General features: G+C 36.8%; 1 protein-coding gene across 1 annotated transcript in view; it reads left to right on the forward strand.

Moving 5' to 3' along the window:
* The first annotated feature begins 2645 nt into the window (after nt 1-2645).
* Nucleotides 2646-23255, forward strand: part of LOC123306906 (dynein beta chain, ciliary-like) — a 35281-nt gene continuing 14671 nt past the window's right edge. The window contains exons 1-9 of the mRNA XM_044889100.1: nt 2646-2977; nt 7538-7879; nt 10176-11994; nt 13201-13545; nt 15823-16934; nt 19040-19436; nt 20903-21078; nt 21343-22321; nt 22517-23247. Coding sequence (XP_044745035.1) covers nt 2843-2977; nt 7538-7879; nt 10176-11994; nt 13201-13545; nt 15823-16934; nt 19040-19436; nt 20903-21078; nt 21343-22321; nt 22517-23247 — 6036 coding nt within the window. The 5' untranslated portion in view covers nt 2646-2842. The remainder of the gene's footprint in view (nt 2978-7537; nt 7880-10175; nt 11995-13200; nt 13546-15822; nt 16935-19039; nt 19437-20902; nt 21079-21342; nt 22322-22516; nt 23248-23255) is intronic.

Here is a 23255-nt window from a genome sequence, read left to right on the forward strand (position 1 = left end):
ATTCTCAGGAGGAAGATCCGCCTACGAGAGCGAGAAGGGGCAGAATGCCGTAAGCCTTCCCAATTTCTTCGTAATTTACAGAGTCGCGATGATTCGACTGACCCAGAAGCTATGAGGATGTCATTATGGCTGGGCTGATTGCCGAAGAACGTCCAAGTGGCCCTCACCATCATTGAGGACCATAACTTGGAGGTCCTGGCGACGCACTCAGACAACATTGTTGAAGCAGCTTGCCCACTGCGTCCACAGGTTGCAGAGAGAAGCTTTGTTCATGGCGATGATGAGCATCAAAATAGCACAATTTGTCGTTATTTTGAGCTAAGAGATAGCGACTCTGGGAGCATATTTGACTGCATATGAAGGAAGAGGAAGACATTGGCGAAACCACACGAAGCCAAAGCCGAAGCCTCCAAGAGACAGATGTACTCCTGTTACCATAACACGTTGTATAACAAGAACAAGAAGAGCAGAGAAGAGTGTTCCTACTCAGCAAAAAATGAGACGGGTCATCACTAAAGTCGGCCAGTGATCCTAGCCCATCAACAATGGCCTGTTCAACACGGACTAGGAATCGAAGTTACAATTTCTGGTGGACAGTGAAGCCGACCTGTGTATGTTCCCTCGCAGCGCAATCACCGACAAACGAGAAAAGTCCGACTACATCCTTTCAGTGGTCAATGGAACAGCCTACGCCACATATGGTACTACTACCCTGTCGCTGAGCCTAGGACTACAACAGGATTACTCCTGGAGGTACCTCAAACGAAGCAGATGACTCCCCGTGCATCATCGGTATCGACTTCTTCAGTATATACAACCAGATATCTTCATGGTGGTTGTGCACAACCAACAACTTCTAGACAGCATTACTCATCTCACTGCCACGGTAGAAGTTACTGAGTGTGCCACTCCTATCAAGAAAGTCACTGGCGCTTCCAGGTATCAGGATATTTTATTGCAGTTTTCAGAAATCACACGACCGGAAGGAGCTTCAAAATACGTCTTACGCAGTATCAGAAACCCCAATCAAAACATTAGCAGAACCACCGACTGTTTGCAGATTAAGATGATTGGCACCACAGCAAAACTTAAGGCGGCGAAGAAGGAGTTCGAGCCCATGTTGGAATATGATTCAGATTTGATGGAGGCTTGTTTAACCTGAAGCGCCTAAGATCAAAAACCCGTACAAAGTATCAATTCGGGATAACGAGCATTCTGGAAACTAAAGGACAGAGTGTTCCAAAATCGCGACCTCAATCTGAAGACCAAGACAACTGTTTACAAAGCAGTGGTCCTCCCAACGCTTCTTTACGGAAGCGAAAGCTGGACGCCCTACAGGTGACATATTAAACAGCTTGAACAAATGCAACAACGTCATCTAAGACAAATAATGCACATCAGATGGTTCCACAAAGTTTCAAATGCAGAAGTCTTGCAGCGCGCGAGTTGTATAACAATTGAGACTCAAATAACGAAGGCCCGACTCAGATGAAGCGGCCAAACTCTGATGATGGAAGACACAAGACTCCCCAAAACAGCTAGTATAAGCGGTTTAAAAATTTACTGCATCAATCCCTGAAATCAGTTAATTCCATTCATAACTCGGAGCAACTAGCGTAAGACAGATCACAGTGGAGGTCCAGTGTTCCACAGTTATAATGGAGACTCGAGAAGAACACGGCGGCGGCCAAATCTGGTTGGTGACCAGAGTTTGGGTCTCTTCAGTCACAGGAGGGCACACAGCCGCAAGTAGCCCTAATGAAATTTTAAGTTTGATAGAACCAATAGTTTTATTTTTGAGTCTTTCTGTAGTTTTTTTCTCGGTAACGGGATACAGAAATGAATAAATAAGCCCATGCCCAGATTGGGCATCGCTCGATCATCCAAAAGCCCATTCGTCACCACTTCACCTGGCGCCGAAGAAGTCATCCAATCAATGGAGACTATAGAGGATTATTCCGTTCGTCACATTAAGGACTTCGCCTACATGCTCCAGGAAAAAAACTCTTCTCCACACTACTGGACTCATTACGTGCTGGTCCATCGACAGTTTATAGAGGAGAATAACACCAAGGTCTCTTTTCTGTTCTGATACCCGAAGAATCTCACTCTTTAGTTAATAGGACAAGTGTATACAGATTTTTTTTGCTGTTAAATATCATAATAATAATAATGAAGCCTTTATTAGAAGCATTCAAATGGGGTAAAGTCTAGCAAAAGCTACTCCTTTCAAAAATTGAATGAAAGAAAAACTCCTTATTAAAAAAAAACATATATACATATATAAAGAGCAACAAACCAAAGGAACAATACAAATCAAATTTCAAGCCCTTAACAATTGTCTTTTTAAACTTGCTCTAGGTGCTGACAAAGAGGTCATACCACACACCTTATTTTCCGAATAGGCTCGGTTTAAAAGTTATGTACCTACTTAAACTATCCACAAATGTGTACAGTTGCAAAGACGAATATAAGGAAGTATATCTTGAGAACATTAGTACATAATAAGAAATGGTTCATCTAACATCAAACTGAAGGTACGGGTGAAAATCTAATAATACACAGATACACCTTTATCATTATATTTATTTTCCTACTACGACCCTGTCCCCCTCTTCTCCAACAACCCAATAAAACCGGCACCACCTATCTAAGCGGGTGTTGATATTCATGTTCTCAAATAAATTGAAATTGCCACGAACAAGAATAGATCGAATTGGCTGAGTGTTAGAAATGATATCGATTAAATATTTGTTGCCAAGTAATGAGGTGCGATATTAAAAACGAGTGTCAAAAGTTATAGCTGACACTTGAAACGTTTTAGTTTCAAGTTCAGCACAAAATGGGGGATAAGAAGAAGAAGAAGGATGAGGAGGAGGAGGACGCACGATTGGAGTTTCTATTCAACTACTTTGCCAAATCATACAAGCTGAAACAGGAGAAATGGTTGAAAATGCTATTCACAGACGAATATTCCGTGAGTTGTTGAACATTTTTTCAGTAACTTTAGACTTCGCATCCTAAACTTGCTTGAAACTGGGTTTTCGTTATTTATATCCGATCAAAGTTATAAGAGTTTATAATTAAAAATTTTCAGAACTTCATTTTGTAAAAGTTTCTCAAGGAAAACAATCGGTGTTGAAATATTGATATTGTTTTGAAGTTTGAAAATGCTTTTTGCCCGCTTATTCCTAGGAACGAAAGCGATATCATCATTTTGACCAATCTCCAATTTACAATTTTTGATATGGACATGCTCATGGTCTCAAACGATCGAGTTGCAATTATTGATGAGGAATTTGTCAATATAAATTGTCTGTCGGGCCGATCATAAACTCTTGAGAGCTAGGAACTTGAAATTTTCATTACGAAATGTGTGATTATTTTTGAAGAGATTACCAACTTGAATTCGATATTCCGTGTCCACCGAAATGTCAAAAATTCTTCAATGAAGGCCGGAAGGGTATAGTTGGTGAAATGAAACGTTTCAGATATGGGTAAATATATTGACTTCCACTCTAAGTACATTCGAAAAATTTGTTTGATGAGGTAAGGATGATATGACGAGCGATTTTTCTAAATCATTTGAACAATTTGTTAAAATATATTAACTAAGATTAATTTGAAATTGATGCAGCAGAGAGTTAACTAGAGAATGGTTTTGTTCGAAGATCAATGTATAATATAATAAAAATTGTTTTCTCTGTTGTGTCTCATCACCTCATTTCACGAGCCACCCCTGACAATATAGACCCAACTTCAACTGAACGATGATTCAAACCTTGTATGTTATCCCTCAGAGAAACCAATTTTACCCCATTGAAGGTAATTTACCCTAAGTTCGGAACCCCGGCCTTAGAGGTTATGAAGCATGCGTCGGGTAAGCGCACACAAGTTCGAACTTGCGTAATGCGGAATTTTATTTTCTTCGAAACCGATACAGGCTAGATGCACAGGGTGTTGTTCTACGACGACATAGATTATTTCTCCATATATACAGAGGGGGGGGCCTGGGAACTCAATGTTATTTTATGGTTACTATTTCAGTACTGGGGTGGGGGGAGGTTGTGCCCAACCTTACCTCTACCTGTCTATAACCATAATTTCATAATTATTCAAAAACATGGATCTAATGACAATTTTCTCCAATAAAATACATCAAGTTCAATATTTATTAAAGAACAACGTGTTTATTTTGTGAAATCTGAATCCTCTCATGAATATCTCAGCATATTCGGAAATGAACCAATTCGTCATAGAGCTGCCTATATGAGGTTTTCTCACCGTTGTAATGACCTCTTCATGTAAGAAACATCAAAGCACACGGTTGTACCTCGTACTGATTTCTTGTCCATTGAGCCTCACGAGTACATATGAGGAGGAAATTTTTTCATAAAATATCCGGAATATACCTAAAAAACAGTTGTCTGAAAAAATATTCATGTCATGTCATGTCTGTAAAAGGTTGTCATATCATTGTTATGACCTCTCATAGAAGAAAACTCAAATAATAATGTACACCCTGTGTACATAATTATTCATTCATCATAAATGTGGGAACCTCTAGTATTATATGGATTTGAATATTTGTAGAAAAGTAAACTGTAATTCAGGAACAAATCTACTTCATCGTAGAACACCCTGTAGAAGTTCGGAACTGAATAAAATTCCGAGTTTGAAGTCGGAATTTAGTAAATTCCGACTTTGAACTCGGAATTTAACAAAATTCCGACTTTGAAGTCGGAATTTAGTTAAAAACTAAATTAACTAAACTCCGAGTTCAAAGTCGGAATTTAAGGAAAAATATTTTTAAAATATTATGTGGCCCTTCTACGCCTTCGTAGTATATCGTGTTTTCATAGAATTATTTTTCGTCGAATAATTTCATCTGAAAGCACCGAAATAAGGTATCCTTAAGATAGGAAATTATTTGACAGATACTTATTGACATTGAATAAAATTTATTCGAAGGTGAAAGTACCGGGCCTAAGAAAAATTTACCAGCCCAAATCTATCTGTCCCTGGAACACTAGTAAAAAGTTTGTTTGACCAAACTGGACATACATTTTTGTTGAAACAATTATTTTAAGTAATCGTTACTTTTTTTTTTAATGCGAAATGGTATAGTCTCCTGCTATATTTTTATATTTCGTTATTGTATATTTAAAAAATTATGAACGGTTTTTTTCAAAGAAACTTAGTTGTTCCATAGACATATCTTGGTTACAAACAAAAATCTCAAAGATAATAGTGAATGAAACTATTATAATTTAATAAAGTATCAGGAAGCAGTTTTAATGATTCGGTACACCGAATGAAAAAAAATCATCAGCGTTCTCAAAAATGTATTGATTTCCTGAAAAATACACTGCGAACTTGGAGGAACCTATTTCTTGCAGTATGTTACGAACTGCTTTCGATCGCTTTCTTTGTTCTTGTTTACGCAATTTTCATGATACTATTCTGCAGTTTTCTTGTTCTTCCAACTACAGATTTAAAATCAACTTTTTGTTTTCATGATAACTTTTTCTTTTTTCGTTTCCATTCAGCCATTTTTTTGTGGGTCTGCTTTCTCTATAGTGTCTTGATTCTTTCTTCTTCTACAATCCCATTACCTGAAAAGGAATACCTATATATGAAATAAATAAGCAAATTATTTAATTAAGGTAAAAATCCCAGTGCTTCAAACTATTCCAATTGTTGGTATCTTAATATGAATCTAATTTAAAAGCGAAAGGTCTAAGACAGGGTGTCATCTGTTGGAATTAGGGTGTCAAGCATTGGAACGTTTATATTTATCCTAGTAAAGATCTTATCAAATCATTTTTGTCCAGAAGAGCAAAAATGTCCCACGGACAACCACTTCCATTGTCCAAGTGAGTAGCTGTCCGAGCGACTTATCTAAAACTTTATGAATGTTAAAGATTGAATGTTTCATTTTAATTTATTTTTAATTATCTTACAACACTATCTACTATATTTGTATTTCATAACTAGGTACACGTTTTGGATAATATGGAAGCGGCAAAATTAAAACGCAAGAAAATCAAGAACAGTTCAATGCAAATATAAGAAATGGGTATGTTTTATTGATGATACTCATCCACAGAAATAAGTATGGCCTATGAGTATGAATATAAATTCTGCAACAGTATTATTATCGTGCACCGTTGCACGGGGACATAATGAAATGGTTCGTGACAAAATGTTGGGTAATATTAATGAAAACATAACGGAATACAAATAAAACTCATTAATTCTCGTCTGATGTTGAACACATAAAAGTCAATTTACCCAGGTATATCGAAAATGAAGAAAGGTATTTCAAATATTAGTTCATTATAAAGGATTATACAGGATAAATTAGGATTTAGGTTCTGGACCTCAAAATATCACAAAAAGTTTTCATCGATATATGTCTTCGAAAAGTCACATTGCTTCAAAGATGAAGATTTATGGATTCATTTAATTTCTTAAAATTAGGACCAAGGTGAACAAATCAAATTGGGTTAAACTAATTTCCTCATCCCTTCTTGATTTTCTACCATAACTTTTCACAGGCATCTAATATCAAAAATATGTCGATTAAAAATTAACCTGGGAGGATTCTGAAACTTTTTAGGGATTTCACTCCGAATCTCTGGAACTAAATCAATAAAAAAATTGAAATAAACGATTTGCTCGTGCAGCAATTTTTTTTAACTTGATTTGCTTCTCACAAATAGTGGAAGAATTTACGCAGGAGCAAATCGTATATTCAATTTTTAGTTGAGTTTGTTCCAGAGATTGGGAGTGAAAACCCAAAAAGGTTTCAGAAGATCTAATATCATAAATTATGTATTGGGAAGACAATTTCATTTGTTAACTTAATTCTTTTTTGACTTTTTATCATAAAAAATAAAATATGTCCTTTTTGCTCTATTTTTGTACGATCAACTAAAAGCCGCCATGATCTTCTCCAGTTGTTTATCGGCTCGAACTTTTGTAATTTCGAATGTTTTACCGCCAGCATAGTATTATTAACGATTCAGTTGTGTCCACTGGATTTGTACAAAAATTATGCCAAAAAAGTTGTTCGAATGAGGTATACGCCGATGTGATGTTCAAAAACAGATTAGAGATAATTTATCCTTTTACGGTCAAAGTGAAAAGCAAATGATCCTCATTTCAATACATATTTTTTGATAAGCCCGAACGAAAAGTTGTGGTGAAAAATTGAAAAGGTTCCCGATTTCGCCCATCTGTTGGTGTGGGGAAATGGAAATCGATGAAAACTTGAATTCTGGGTGCATCTCTATTTGAAAAATACCACTGCGAAATTTCATTCGTTTTCCTCTGTGGCTTCGAGCCATAGGAGTTTTTTTTAGTTTCCTAAATTTTACGTTTCAACGTTTCCATCCGAAAATAACATCAATCAAATTTTAATTGGATTACCTGCACACCAAACAGAGACATAACATAAAACACAATTTATTCATTGAAATAAAATGGTCATACAGATACAATATTAGATGAATATTCGATTTCTTCCGTACAGAAGCCGCTGATGAATTTCTTGAACAAGGCCAACGAAATGAAGATGTACCTGACGATGAACCAGGCCGGCATTTTCTGCTGCTTCAAGGAGTACAATCTGCAGATCAAGTCGAAGTACACCTTCTTCCAGAAGAAGTACCCGGACGTTGTCACCATGGAGAACATGAGAGAGCTGATCTTCATGGGCGACATGGCTGGCAAACCGATGGAAGAACTATCGGTACTCCTGAACGGGATCTGCCTTCCGGTCCTGTCGAATCCTACGAATCACAGGGGATGGCCCAAGGTGGTGGCAGACGACGTGATTCAACACCTAAGGACCTTCAAAAACGTCGTGGATCAGGTAAGAAAAAGGATTGTATGTCTGAGTTTCAAACGCATTAATGTGACATTTCATGACACTCGTATTGTTTTGTTTCTGGTATCATAGAATATATGGATCTTTTTCTTTTAATCTGTGCTTGGCTCTACACGTAGAGCAAACTTTGACACACATGGAAAATTTCAGTTTAATATTAGCGAATCCAACTACCGATTAGGGCACTGCGACTTCTAAACAAACATTACGTCAATTAAGTAATCTATTGTGAAAGCAACGTTATAGTTGATTTTCTTCGATCGATTATCTTCGATTATGCGAAGATAGTGAATTGAATTATTGGATTATTAATTGTGCTCTAGTACCTCCAAAACTTTCTTCAAGGTGTCAGTGCCGTTTGATGAAGATTTTACAATGAATTAATTGAATCCAGAAAATTTCATTCCATTATTTCATTTACATGATTAATGTAATTTGTAGAAATGAATGAATTTAAATATTTCAGATATATATTTTAATGGAAACATATTATTTCACAATACCAACACAGAAATCAATCAACATGTAGCCAAATTTGAATATCTGCTTATTTATCCCATTCAATGGTGCTTGTAGAAATCCTAGTCAAACCGTCACTTTTCACTTAAAATGCTTCCATCATGTCATCAATTCTAAAAGATTGCCAGTCCAATAACGCATGCAGAATTTGCCTTCAATTATGTCAGAAATTTTTGATACTTTTTTATGCTTTGGTTTCTCGGCACTATCAAAATCTTGGAAATGAATATTTACATTGGCTTTCTGAAAGGAAAATTGACTTTTTCAGAATTCAGTAATTTATCCGCATGCTCTCAATGTTCCTTAGGTATTATCATTCACACATATTAAATCCACTTCTTGATTAATCTATATAACGTAGTTTTATATGCAAAAGCCCTTTTTCATATTTTTATTTATTCATTTAATGAAATAAGCGGGTTATACCCTTTTTTACAAAAATAACAATTAACACTAATAACAGTGTGCAACACAATGAAATGGATTTAAAAATACCAGTTTAGCAAAATGATAGCGAAAAGCATTTCATACCAGTAAACAACACATGTTATACAAAATTTAAATTAAAACTGAGGCGAAACTCGAAAAGAAAAGAAAAAAGAAAAGAGTCTCAAAACTTTAAAAACAAAGTTCACGCTACGAGTGAACCATTTTTTTCATTGAGGTCTAGATCAGAATCAAAACAATCTGAGGCGATTGGAAAACTTATTGGTAAAAATGTCAACCGAAGTTCATAATTTATAAACGTTGAAACATGAATCTTGAATGAATACAGGTGTAAAATTTTTGAACTTTCAATTATGTGGAAAGGTTTACCAATTTCGGTAATATGAATAAAACCACAGGAAGAATCTCTATATGTTCAATTCACTATAAGTATTGAATTGATGTGGCGAATACTTGATGAAAATCCATAACTAAACTGAAGAAACTGAATTACTTGATTTTTATTACAATGAGTTTCAGAGTTCTATAATTGAAGTACATGGTTGCTGGAAAAGTCCTCCACTTTTCTTTTTTTTTTCTTTTGACAAATTCAAAAACTTCATTTAAAATGGAAAGAATGTCGTTAATTTGGGCAATTTTCTCAATGATTCTGTCATCAGTTGGTATTTAAGAGATAGGATTGTCGAATGAGGCCTTGGGAAATGGTGTAAAATCACACAATCTTGGAGGAAATTTATGTTTGGTTATGAGGCTGATGAACCCAATCTGAAAAACATTCCTTAGATAACCTTTGATTTCTGCAGCTGTTAGAGCCCTGGCTTCATCTTGCTGGATATAAGTATTGAACCATTCATCAAAATTCAATTCAGCTATAAAAAGCATCATAATTTCTTGTTTATAACGCTGTGCAGTTTTTTGAGAATGAAGTGGTGTCTCAATGTAGACTTTGCTGATTTTTGCTGATCCATATCCTCATATGAAAGTTGACAAATCAAGAAAAATGTATTGGTTGCGAAGCCAATTCCTCAATTTTCTGATAACATGTAAACCTATATGGAAATAATGCCCTTTTTTTAGTCGACTACTTCCTTCTTTCTTTTAACTAAATCGTTTCATGGAAAAGGTTAACATATCCCGAAACAGTACTTTGGAAAGATTGATATTCTACATCAATATTAGGATATTCGATCCTAAAGTCGTTGAAACATTTATCAACAGAACAATACGAAAACTTTTTCATCCTTGTTTCCGTTAAATCTGAAAATTCTAAAATTCCAGCTGAAATATCATATCTGAATTGAAACTCAAATTACAGGTCAGAGGTGCCATGAAGAGCCAAACGGTTCTGCCATTGCCACAAGGTTATTCCAGTGTACATCTAGCAGTCAGTGCCTTCGTGGATTCAAATGGAGAAAACTGTGACCTGATGCTGAAGTCACACATCGAGAATGCTGTTATCAAATGGGCCAGCATCTGCAGAGAAGTCCTGAAGCAGTCATCGAAAGCGGCTTTTGCTGGCGGAGTTCACCCAACCCCTACCAAAGAGGTTGAGTTCTGGTTGCATCGTCTAAAAAATCTAGAGTACATCTACGATCAGCTGAGAGATCCGAGAGTCAAGAAGATGGGTGAATATTTAGAACTGACGAATAGTACCTACTCCAAAACATTCAAATCGCTCTTCAAAAACATAGTGGCAGGCGTGGTGGAAGCAAGAGATATCAATATATACCTGAAGCCTCTAGTACCTCATATCCAACGTTTCGAAGAATCTGAATTTCTAGATAATGAAAACTACATTAAACCCCTCATACATTGTATAGGTCTCATTTGGGCCAACTCTAGATATTATGCCTTCAGCGAAAAGATCGTTGTGCTGTTGAAGGAAATATCGAATATGCTTATAGAAGCTGTGACGAGACAGCTAGATCCCTCATCGATTTTCCAGGGAGAGGCTGAGGAGATTTTTCTCAAAGTGGATAAAAGTATTCAGCTACTGGAATTGTTTATGGAGTCCTTTGAATATGTTCGAAAAAACTTGCAAAAATATTACACTAACCCCGACATAGAGTATCAACCATGGACGTTCCATCGAAGGACAGTTTTTCAACGACTTCTGGAATTCACAGATAGATTGAAACTGGTGAGAACCATATTGAGCACGAATATGGAGTTCACGAAACTGGAAAAGGTAGAATTCGGTGGATTGAAAGGCAGAATACTATCTATAAAATGTGAAGCGGCCTTCGAAGATTTCAACAGAATCTACACCGTCTTCAGTAACGTACAATACGATGTTCTGGATATCGAAGATACCCAAGTCTACAAAGACTATGATCTCTTCAAGGAGAAGTGTGATGATTTAGACATGCGCTTAGTTGCAATCTTCGGACAAGCGTTCAACGACTGCTACAGCCTGGAGGCTATCTTCAAGTTGAGGAATATAATAGGGAATTTGACAGATAGACCTTTGATCAGAGATGAAGTCTATTCGATGTATCCAAAAATCATGGAACTACTGAATGATGAAGTTGATACTGCCAAGATAATATATGATCAGTGTATGGCTCGGGGTATTCCTATTAGTAATTACGCCCCTCCAACAGCTGGCAGTATTCTTTGGTTGAGGAATCTTCGCGGGAGGATCGCGAGGCCTTATGAAGAATTCAAGAACGTAGAACATCCGATACTGGAAAGCTCCGAGGCTGTATATCTCTTCAAAAAGATCGATCAAATGCTGAGTATTATCGATGGCAAAGTAAGAGCTCTACTGAACACCTGGATAGCCAGCTTGCCGGACATCATCAACACACACATGTCCAAGTTTCAGCTATGTAGGGACGAGGAGAAAAGGGACCTCACTCTGAATTTCAGCGATGAACTGTTGGCGGTGTTGAGGGAGATGAGATACTTGAAAACCATCGAAGGATTGGATTTGCCAGAGGAGGCGGTCGAGCTGTACGCGAAAGTAGAATTGCTCTTCAAATCGTTGAATAGGTTCAAGAGGATTGTTGAATATTACAACCATCTGAAGAATGACTGCACAGAGGTCGAGTTCAATATAATTTGTGACGAGATGGAAACGATTGATAAACTCCTGGAGCCTGCGATAAATCAGTACATTTGGTTCGAGAATGGTGAGTTTTTTCATAACCTAATTATTGTTCATCGGAAAAGCAATAGAATAAATATACATTATACATATACAGAATTTCTTGAAGGGAATTTTCTATTTATTAGCTTCTGGTGCTGGTTGACTCGTTTTCTCCTGAGTTACATCAACATCAGTAGATGGCATGGTGGAAGAAAACACCACCATGAGTAGGAAGTGGAACATGTAGTTTTGCTACAATAAAAATAAATGCATTCGGTTTGAATAAAAGGATCGATAATAACTTCAAATTTAATGACACTTGGATACCAAGAATAAATTCAGTTGCTTAAGCACTTTGATGTGAAATATACCTTTTTCTACATATGAGATATTGCATAAGAATATTTTGAACAATAAAAGAATTAATTCAGATGCATAACATCCGCAGATAATTAAATCGAACTAAAACTACCATCGCTCGAAGTATTACCAGAAATTTTCATTTCGTCGACAAAGAGTAGATGCTGACCGGTCTTACTTGACCTCGCCAGAGCAACAAAACTCCTTCGTCACTCCTTCACCTGCCTTACTATGAAGACGTGATCCATTCATTAATATTTTGAGCATTTCAGGAGTATTCGCTTCAAGATTTTCATAAGATTGGTACAAGATCAGAAACCAGATCAAATACCAGAAAATGTTCAGTGGATATTCTTTTTTTTCAGAAAAAATGAAGAGTTTCAAAGAAAAACAATTTATTTCGCTAAAACTAGTACTTGATTGGTCCCCACAAGCCCGTCACAAGTATTCTACCCTTCAGGGCATGTTTTCAGTGAGACAATTTATGAAATTTTGGAACAAATTTGTCCAAATATTCAGCAAAGAGTTATAAAGCTGCTCCATATTGTTAAACGGTTGTTCTAGGGCCGTGTAAATTGGGAGCAAACCTTCCGTTAATCATTTAACATATTAAGAGTAATGATTTCCAATTCGTGCTAAACAATAATTGACTTTTCATTATTTGAATCATATCTCCTTGATTTTAATCAGGGGAACACTTTAGATGGTTGAATTTCCTTCAAAATCCATCGAATTCATCATCTAGTCCACATAATCATGCTTTATCGATATCTTTATATGTTCAGCTTCTAATTTCAAACTACTCGATCACCATATTTTCCTATTGTTAGTGCAACTCTCAATATCCGATACTTCATTTTGTAAAGAACCTGATTTTTTCTGTCCTCAGATGTTGAGATAGTCGAAAACATGTTTAATGCGGTGAAGGCACTCTACGACAGGGTATCTCAGGCGCAGCAAAATATTCATCAACTGAAACACTCAATGAAGAAATGGGCGAAGATTCCAATATACGAAAGAAAAGAAGGCAAGAAGGAGCACCTTTTATTCACTGAGGATAGGGTAGAACGGTTGCGCATCCGATATGATGCCATCAAGCATGATTCCGATGAATTGAAAACAGTATTGGAGAAAAATTATGAATTATATTTCGATGTGCCGGCAGTAAAACCACCAGAGCCTCAACCAGAAGAGGAAGAACCTCCCCCACCTCCACCTGAAGAAGAAACAAAGGGTGAGTAAATATTGAAACATGAAGCAAGAGGTAGTAGGTATTAGCTTTGTGCGCGGTGCATCTCTGAACTAGTATGGATATAATGTGAATTCCTAGATTTGATTGGAAGGCGATCCGCCAGGTAGGTCATGATGGATTCAAAGATAATAATGCAAGCGATAATGCTAGCTAAATCTCGCCCTCCCACATGAAAACATTTCAATATTGTAATATGAATGATAGAAATAAAGACCTTAGTGTTGCGGCTTTCACACTCCTCTCCAGAGGAACATTCACTTATCCCAGATATCTCAGATATGAAAAGGATTAAGGTCTCTCGGAGCCCTTTTCCCGTTTTGCGGGCTAGTCAATAGGTTGTTATTTTGAACTGTAAAAGGCAAACTTAACATTAATGGTTTCCTCGATAATTTGTATTCAGCGCTCGATTCAGTAAAAATCCACCTTTATTCGTTACTATTTCAAATTTATAAGAATAGAAACTTGGCTGAATTAATTCGAGTTCTGAAATCCATCTTCATTTGTCTGTGCGACCATTTTTTGCTGAGTTGTCGAAAATTGACGACAAAATGATATATTCCCATCCAGAGTTCGATAGCACAGGGAGAACTGGTCTTCGAAAAAAATTTAAGCTGATAAAACAAGTTATCTGGTACATATATAGTAGTTGGGGAGCTAAATCGACGATGCTAAATCAGGATTTACTCGAGCGTCGTGGAGACCTAGTTGATTTTGAAGATTAGACGGTAGAAAAAAAAAGGTTCTATGATGTATGTATATATATGTATACATACTTTCAGCGGTGGGGAAAGCGTCTGCAGATTTTCAAAGATGTAAAAGAAATCAGGTGTACATACTCGAGCGTGCCAGATTGAGATGCTGTATAACATGCCCTGCGTATCTCCAATAATAAATTCATGTTAATCTGTCAGTTTGCGTGGTGGGGCTGGCCGTACGGAGGAGTTGAAAATGGTGTAAAAAATTTTTTTTCGAGCGTGTTACATATTCTGCGGATATGTTGATTGGACCCAAAAGAAGCTACTTTTCGAGAGACTGCAAATTTGGACTTGACGTAAGGTCACAATGGTCCTCTGAAAATGCAGAAAAATCGTTACTTGTACATAATCGAACGTGTCAGATTTTCATACAGATGTTAATCTCGGTGTTGCAGACGTTTTGACACTAATCCGTGGGGGTGTTTGTTAATCTGACAGTTTGAAGATGATAACAAGGCACTTTTTTGAAATATCTCCCTTCCTGTACCTCTAATCGTTTCTGTGTGCATTATGAAAGTTGTAAATAATTATAATTCTATAGAACTTTTGTCTGAAGCAATTTTACATCGTCTTAACCGTTTTCGAGTTAGATGGCGATAAGGACGAGGAGCTTAGCCACACATGCGAAAGGTCAAGGTCTATGTAGAAACCCAGTCTGATGTTATGCTCTGAAACTTTTATAATGAATGCGAAAACAATTTGAAGCCCAGGAGAGGAGATAATTCAAAAAAACTATTTTTTGTGGTCTTCATGGCCAATATTTATTGTTTTGGCTGAAACTGTCAGATAATTTTTTTCCGTTAATTTTAAATCCTTAGCTTCAATAAAACAAACAAAAGCCACTGCGCTGGATAACGTACAGGTGATTTTTTTTGCAACTTTGTCACCTCTCCACACATTTTCGTCAAGCTTAAATTGTCAGATTAAGAGAATATTTACTTTTCAAATCCTAATCTGACATGCTCGAGTATGTACAAAGATAGTTTTGTTTTCACTATTCTGGCAACCTGTCCTAGACAATTCCTCTTATATACAGGTCTAATTTGAGGTACTTTACAGGACCCAAGATATCCTCCCTTATATATTGATCTGACACGCTCGAGTAAATCCCGAATTTCTCTCTTGAGCTGCCCAACCATAGATAAAGCCAAAAACGTCAGGGTACTAAAGAATCGCCAATTGTCAGGAATTGGTAATCTGAAGATTACTCGAAAACCGCTAATGCTTGAAAAGTTTAGATCGAAAACTAGATGAAGCTACAATTTTGGAGAATTAAAACGAAAAATTCATTCCAATGAATTCTGAATCTAATCATTCAAGAAATATTAAAACAGATCTCCACAACTTTGGCTGAAAACTTCTCAAACTTCAATCATACAAATTTCGCATCTCAATCTTTTAGAACACCCAAAACAGTTGTGTATGATGAACTCCGATTTATAAGGGAAAACTCTTAACTTGACATTAGATCTGATTCCGATTATTCACGAAAATTTTTTTTCAGGTAAAAAAAAGAAAGGAAAAGGGAAAGGCAAGAAAGGTAAAAAAGGCAAGAAATCGCCTCCTCCTCCAGAAGAAACAGAGGGAGAAACTGAAACCGAACCTGATTCTCCGAAGGGTCCTGTAGATCTATCCTTCAAATGGGAACCCTACATCAAATACGTCGATCATCTCATGAAGGACATACTCTTATACGCTGTTAAAGTTAGTCAGACGTTCTTCATGGATGAAATGGGAGACACGCCAGATGTAACACCTTTTTTGGAAGTAGTCGTCGAACTTCATCCGCCAAGTATTGCTTTCGAACCTCCAATAGAATACAGACCTGGTTTTTTGTCGATTATTGAAACTCTACTTGACGACATGTATAACATGGGGAATTACATGGAAAGAGCAGATCCCTCAGAGCATGCGAACTATTACCCTGATCTGATCAACGATAACAATTGCCAGGATAATTATCGAGAAATAATCTCCAGAATAAAACTCGCTATCAACAAAGCCCTGGATTATGTGAGGGTATACGATGATTACGAGTTGTTGTGGACTGAAGATAGACAAGAATTCCTAAAAGAATTTTTACTGTATTCCCGTACTCTGAGTGACGAAGAGCGAGATTCTCTCAAAGATGAAAACGCTGTTCATCCAGCACTCAAAGAACCAACTGTTGAAGATTTCAAGCAGCAAATAGACCATTATGACGAGTTGTACAAGAAGATGGAGATAACGCCAACCGAGAAGATTCTCCAGGGAGGATGGTTGAGACTGGATTTGAGACCACTGCGACAGGGCATACTCAACACAATTCGCAAATGGGGAAATCTCTTCAAAGATCACCTGTTCAACCATGTTATAGAGAGCTTGAATGAGTTGGAAGCGTTCTGTCACGAGGCTATACAAGCTATGTCGGTCACGATCTCCGAAGATGATTATTCCGGACTATTGCACATCATGGGTTACCTCTTCAAAGTGAAAGAGAGAATGTTGGCGACGGATGCCATGTTCGGACCGCTGAAAGAAATCATGGACCTGCTTCAGACCTATGGAGTGGAATTCTCTGAAGAGGTTTACGTGAAGCTTCAAGAAATTCCAGATAAATGGGTCCAATGTAAAAAGGTATTTAGAAATTTGAACTATTTAGATTATTTTGGAACTTTTTTTTCAATTTCTTGCAGCAACTCGAAAACAAGCAGACCATTCTCACTTCTTTGTCTTACACCAGGAGAATATCTACACATAAGGACACTGCATTTTACATAGATGTCAACTTAAGACCCAAACTACTCTAACTTCTAAAACACCCATCTATTTTGTATCTCATTAAATGACTATATTTTATTTCTTCTTCTTTGTATTCGCCATTTCCTCTTCCTCATATCACCAATGACAACACATTAACACACTAATCGATATACATCAAATGTATGTTGTACTAGTCTTAATCCAAAAGACATCTCATGAGAAAATGACCCTTTTATAGTACACAATTAATATTTTAGTGATATTTTCACTGAATATCTCAAAAAATTAATTTTCAATATAGCGCTTAGACGCTACAGGTTTTTAATCAAAAGATGGAAAATGACCAAAACCGTATCCCTCTATCTTCTTTTGTTTTCAAGTTATAAGTGAAAACTCATTTTTCATCTTTGTATTAGTGCCTCTATTCCGTAGTTTCAGTGATATCGAAAAACAAATATTACATGCTACAGACACTTTTTCATGTAGAATGCAGTGGCGTAGTGCCATCTATTTTTCCCTAACTCTTACGATTACAGAGCTGTCATTCAATCCCATCGAATTTTGGCCACCCTGTAGAGACACTTTTTTATGTAGAATGAAGTAGCATAGTCATTGAATTGTATCCATTGTTCTTTTTACCTCAAAATGAGGGCCAATATTTATTCCATTTACTACTAGAAATTAATGTGATGATGAAAGTTAATATTTTATCACTGAAGTGTCGAACTGAAAAAAATCTTTGACTACGCCACTGCATTCTACATAAGGGAGAGTCTATAGAATTATGCATTTATTTTTCGATATCAATCAAACTCGAAATAGAGGCACCAATTCAGAGCCGAAGAATGAGTTTTCACTTATAACTTGAAAACAAGAGAAGATAGAAGTATGCTGTTTGGGCCATTATCCATCTTTTGAAAATCCAGATTGGAAACTTGCCATCCATTTTTATCAACTCCTACGGTTACAGAGCTGCTATTCAATAAAAATTCAAAAATAAAAATATCTGAGTCCTACCCCTGATTCCATAAAGCTTGATCGGAGAATTAACGCTTGATTGACGAATAGATATCAATTCGTTTTCAATCCAAAATTCAGTCATGATCATTCAGAATATCATTCTATCATCAAATTATGATTGCTACTCCTTCAATATATTCAGAAATGAAAAGGTTTCAGTGATTTCATTTTAGAAATCGAGCGACTCAAATCGTTGATCAGAAGACCAACATTTTATGAAACCCGCTGCTGGTCTGCCTCTTTTTGTTTATATGACAATTTGGACAATAATTCGTTGAACGGTTCGAGAATTATAGGAATAACCGAAAGTTCTGCTCAAATCAATAAATCACCCTCACCCTCATTAACAAAGGAACTCAGCTCATATTCAATTCTAACAAAGAAATTCGCTGTAAGAGAATGTTGCTCTGGATCTTCAAATCTTATCCTTTTTAATCAGTATTTTTTTAAATGAAATTTCAGAGGCTAGAGGCTAGTTAAAATAGTAAAATAATGATAACCCACAAAATTTCTGTATATTTGAAATTTTTTTTTCTCAGTGTTATTGTCTTGAATCGGTTTTTGTTTTTTATAATGGAAATAAAATCTCAGAGGCTTCAGAAACTATCGGATGGATTTTGCTGCTCGGCGCTTTCGGACTTCCCTAAAAATTTCAGACTGCTTCTCTTTCGAAAGTTACAGTGCTTATGGACGGGCGGACACAATTTAATATGACCGCTAATTTTTCATCGATCAGTCTAACCCTCTATATCCTTTGGCTAAAAATTCGATAATGAGAAACATTTGAAGCCTATCATTCCCAGGTACAAGCTCTCAACAACGATTTACAGATTAATCGTACAGAAAGAGGTCTTTCTTAGTAGGTTTTTCAGGAGGTAGGTGCTTCGGAATGTAATATCTTACTCAACCCTTTTTTTTAAACGAAATAAAAAGATGAATAACTTCTCAATTGTTTTCAGGTTGCTGCTACCACCAAACAAAACGTTGCACCCATACAAGCCATCCAAGTTTGCTCCATCAAACGAAGAATACAATTGTATGAGATCGAACAGACGTTGTACAAGAACGCATTCAAGGACTTACCGTTCTTCAATTACAAATGCGAGAAGGTGTACAGAATTCTGGATAAAATCAATAGCGAGATAGAGGTGTTCGAGAAAGATCTTGCGAACCTTCAGGAACAGGCCGAGCTTTTCGAAATTCAAATTCCTGAATTCAAACTATCGAAACAGCTACGTAAAGTTGTGAGACAAGTTAAGCAGATTTGGGATTACGTCTACATAGTGAGATCATGCATGAGCGAATGGAAGAAGACGCCTTGGAAGAAGATAGATGTGGAAGCGATGGAAATGGAATGTAAGTAACGAACCAGAGACAAACAACGAACTCTCGACTCCTTGGTCCTTGCAGCTGAAGTTCAACATAAACGTCTTCCAGTCTATACAGGACGAGTCTTGGACTCGTACAAATATTTCAAGAGTAGATTCTTTAGGTCAAAAGACACACTTTTTTCCTTGAGCATTTTTCCCGAATCCGCTTGGTTTTCAAGATACACACTGTTGAAGAACTATATTAAAATTGTGTTTTTAGTTCTACCTCACAAACGGTTTAATCGAATGAAATGAATTTCGGAATATAAAGGGTGTTTCAAATTGCACGGTTTTTTTTAAGAATAAATAAAATATAGATGGCGCACCGAAATCGTCTGGGTATTTTGACATTTAAAAATTATGATGTACGAGATTTATAAAAATGGCTTCGTACAGGATACGACAACGCGTTCAAATTGTTAAATTATTTAATGAAAATCAGCGTGTTTTCAGAAAATTGGGTGAATTTTATGGTTTACATAATCGTCCATCTGTATGCACTGTTGGTCGAATTATTAAAAAATTTCAAGAGACCGGTTCAGTGATAATCGAATTTATGTGAGAAGCCAGGTCTATAAGAATAATCCACAATCGATTCCTGAACTGAAGAATGAAATTCTTCGTGTCATCAATAAATTAGAGCCTTAATTATGTCAAAATTTCATTGAAAATTTAATCAAAAGAGTAGACGTTTGTAGCTGCAAGTGGAGGTCATTTGGCAGATATTATTTTTCGTACATAAATGTCATAATTGGTACTTACCTATAAAAAGTTTTTGAAAACGATTGCAAATTATGTGTTTTATTTATTTTTTTTAAAAACCGCGTAATTTGAAACACCCTTTAGTTTTTCATTCGTCTGATGAATCTTTTACGATTACAAGATATCACCCACGTCTTTCAGTTCTCTCATTATGAATTATGACCATTACTTAATTACCGTAAAAATACCAAAAATTTAAAGAACCCAACTCTTGAAACTAAATTGAACGCTATTTTATGAATATTTGAATGTTCTGTAAAATGAAAGTATTCTGCATATTTTCTCGTATAATGCGCTGTTTTCTAGTATTCTAATATTCAAAAATTGAAAAATAACTGTGAAATTCGAAAAATTTGGCTGAAAACAACTATGCTTGAAAATACACAGATGTTTAGTGTCGCAGATTTAGATAGTTGTTCTAAAAGTAATTTTGCTTTTTATTTTTCTATCAAATAGGAAAGAAAAATTCTTCATCATCTTCTGGCTACAATTTTTGTCAAACCTACATATTATTGAGTTTTCTTTCTCCATTTTTTCCGTCTCCTATTTCAAGCTCATGTCCTCGAGAGTAACCTTTGTAAGCTTTATCATCATTTAAAGTGAAACACGCATTTTTTTTAATACATGCTTTGAATGGATGAATGCAGCACATGATGAATGCTTGAAACAATTCCTATTGGAACATTGCAGGTAAACGTTTTGGAAAAGAACTCAGAGGCATGGACAAAGAACTGAGAAGCTGGGATGTGTTCATACAAACTGAAGCTTCGATCAAGAATCTACTCACCTCCTTGAGAGCTGTCACCGAACTCCAAAACCCTGCAATAAGAGAAAGACATTGGCAACAACTCATGCAAGCAACTAAGGTAATATCCCCAAGAAATGCAAAAACGAGTATCCTAAAACCTATGAGAATATCCTTAAGTATTACCTCCTACCTTTTATTGCCTACCTAGGACTCACTATCACTAATTTCTTGGGTAAGTGTACGTAACACTCACATATCGCACTGCACGATAAATGCACTAATCGGAATAGACTCATCCACAAAGTATCCAGAACAATTTCATTGAAATTCATCCATAAAATCCCAACCGTATTTTTAATTATGATTGTTAAAATATTTACAGGTGCGTTTTGTTATGGACGAGTCCACTACACTCAAAGATCTCCTGGACCTCAACTTACACAACTACGAAGACGAGGTCAAAAACATCGTGGATAAATCCGTTAAAGAAATGGCTATGGAGAAGGTTCTCAAAGAACTCGACGCCACTTGGACAGTCATGGAATTCGGAGTTGAAACTCACGACAGAACAAAGATCCAAATATTGTCTGTGGCTGAGGAACTGATCGAAACACTGGAAGAAAACCAAGTGGCACTTCAAAATATGATGAGCTCCAGATACATTGACTTTTTCCTAGGTGAAGTATCCGAGTGGCAAATCAAACTGTCTAATGCAGATCAGGTAATCAGCGTCTTCTTCGAAGTACAAAGAAAATGGATGTACTTGGAGAGTATATTCATCGGATCTGAAGATATAAGGAACCAGTTGCCCGAAGATTCGAGGAGATTCGACAGAATCGATAAAGAATTCAAAGAAATCCTGAGAGCGATGACTCAAAACTTGAATGTCGTGAAAGCAACAAACGTAGCAGGACTGTTCGAAAGGTTAGATAGTCTGTTGGACCAATTAACCCTTTGCGAGAAAGCCCTGAACGATTACCTGGAAACTAAACGTTTGGCCTTCCCACGCTTTTACTTCGTATCTTCTGCTGACCTACTGGATATCCTCTCCAATGGAAACCAGCCAGAATTGATTTTGCGTCACTTGACCAAACTTTTCGATTCCCTCGCGAAACTGACCTTCATACAAGAAGGAGGTAGGGCTACTAAGAGGGCGAAGGAAATGCTCTCGAAAGAGAAGGAAGCCGTGAAACTCGCCTACATCTGTGACTGTACAGGCAAAGTCGAAACATGGTTGAACAGAGTCATAGATGTCATGAGGGTGACGCTTCACGGATGTTTCGCTGAAGCTGTTATGTCCTACGAGGAGAAACCTAGGGAGCTGTGGTTATTCGATTTTCCTGCTCAACCTGCTCTTTGCGGTAAGTGAAATTTGATACTTTTACTCTTATTCGAAATGATCCGAACTCATGATGATCAGTGAGTAAACTGTTGAAAAATCCTTTAGTAGATAGAATAATTCAAAGTCCTGTATACAGGAGAACTCTTACTGGGTATCCAGATTTTTTTGAATAGTATATTTCAACAATGTATCACAGGAGATTATTACTCGACAGGTACTCAGATCTGGTGGACAACAGAGGTCAACATGGCTTTCTCGAGGCTGGAAGAAGGCTACGAGAACGCTTTGAAGGATTACCAAAAAAAGCAGATAGCTCAACTCAGCGCCCTGATCAATCTACTCTTGGGTGATTTGACCCCTGGTGACCGTCAGAAAATCATGACAATATGTACCATCGACGTACATTCAAGAGATGTCGTCTTCAAAATGATCGCTGCGAAAGTGGAAAATTCCCAAGCTTTCCAATGGCAAAGTCAGCTCAGACATCGTTGGGATGAAGGCATCAAAGACTGTTTCGCGAATATATGTGATGCTCAATTCAGATATCAATACGAATACCTTGGTAATACTCCAAGATTAGTTATCACACCGCTGACTGACAGATGTTATATTACTCTGACACAAAGTCTTCATCTTATTATGGGCGGTGCACCAGCTGGTCCAGCTGGTACTGGTAAGACAGAAACAACCAAAGATCTTGGGAAAGCTCTTGGTATGATGGTGTACGTCTTCAACTGTTCAGAACAAATGGACTACAAGTCTGTGGGTAATATCTTCAAAGGTTTAGCCCAGACTGGTTGCTGGGGTTGCTTCGATGAATTCAACAGAATCTCCATTGAAGTACTGTCTGTTGTTGCCGTGCAGGTGAAGACCATACAAGATGCCATCAAGGACAAGAAGAAAAGATTCAAATTTTTGGGAGATGAGATATCTCTGACTCCAACGGTGAGTGA

The sequence above is a fragment of the Coccinella septempunctata genome, chromosome 2, assembly GCF_907165205.1.
Source record: "Coccinella septempunctata chromosome 2, icCocSept1.1, whole genome shotgun sequence".
Classification (NCBI taxonomy): Eukaryota; Metazoa; Arthropoda; class Insecta; order Coleoptera; family Coccinellidae; genus Coccinella; species Coccinella septempunctata.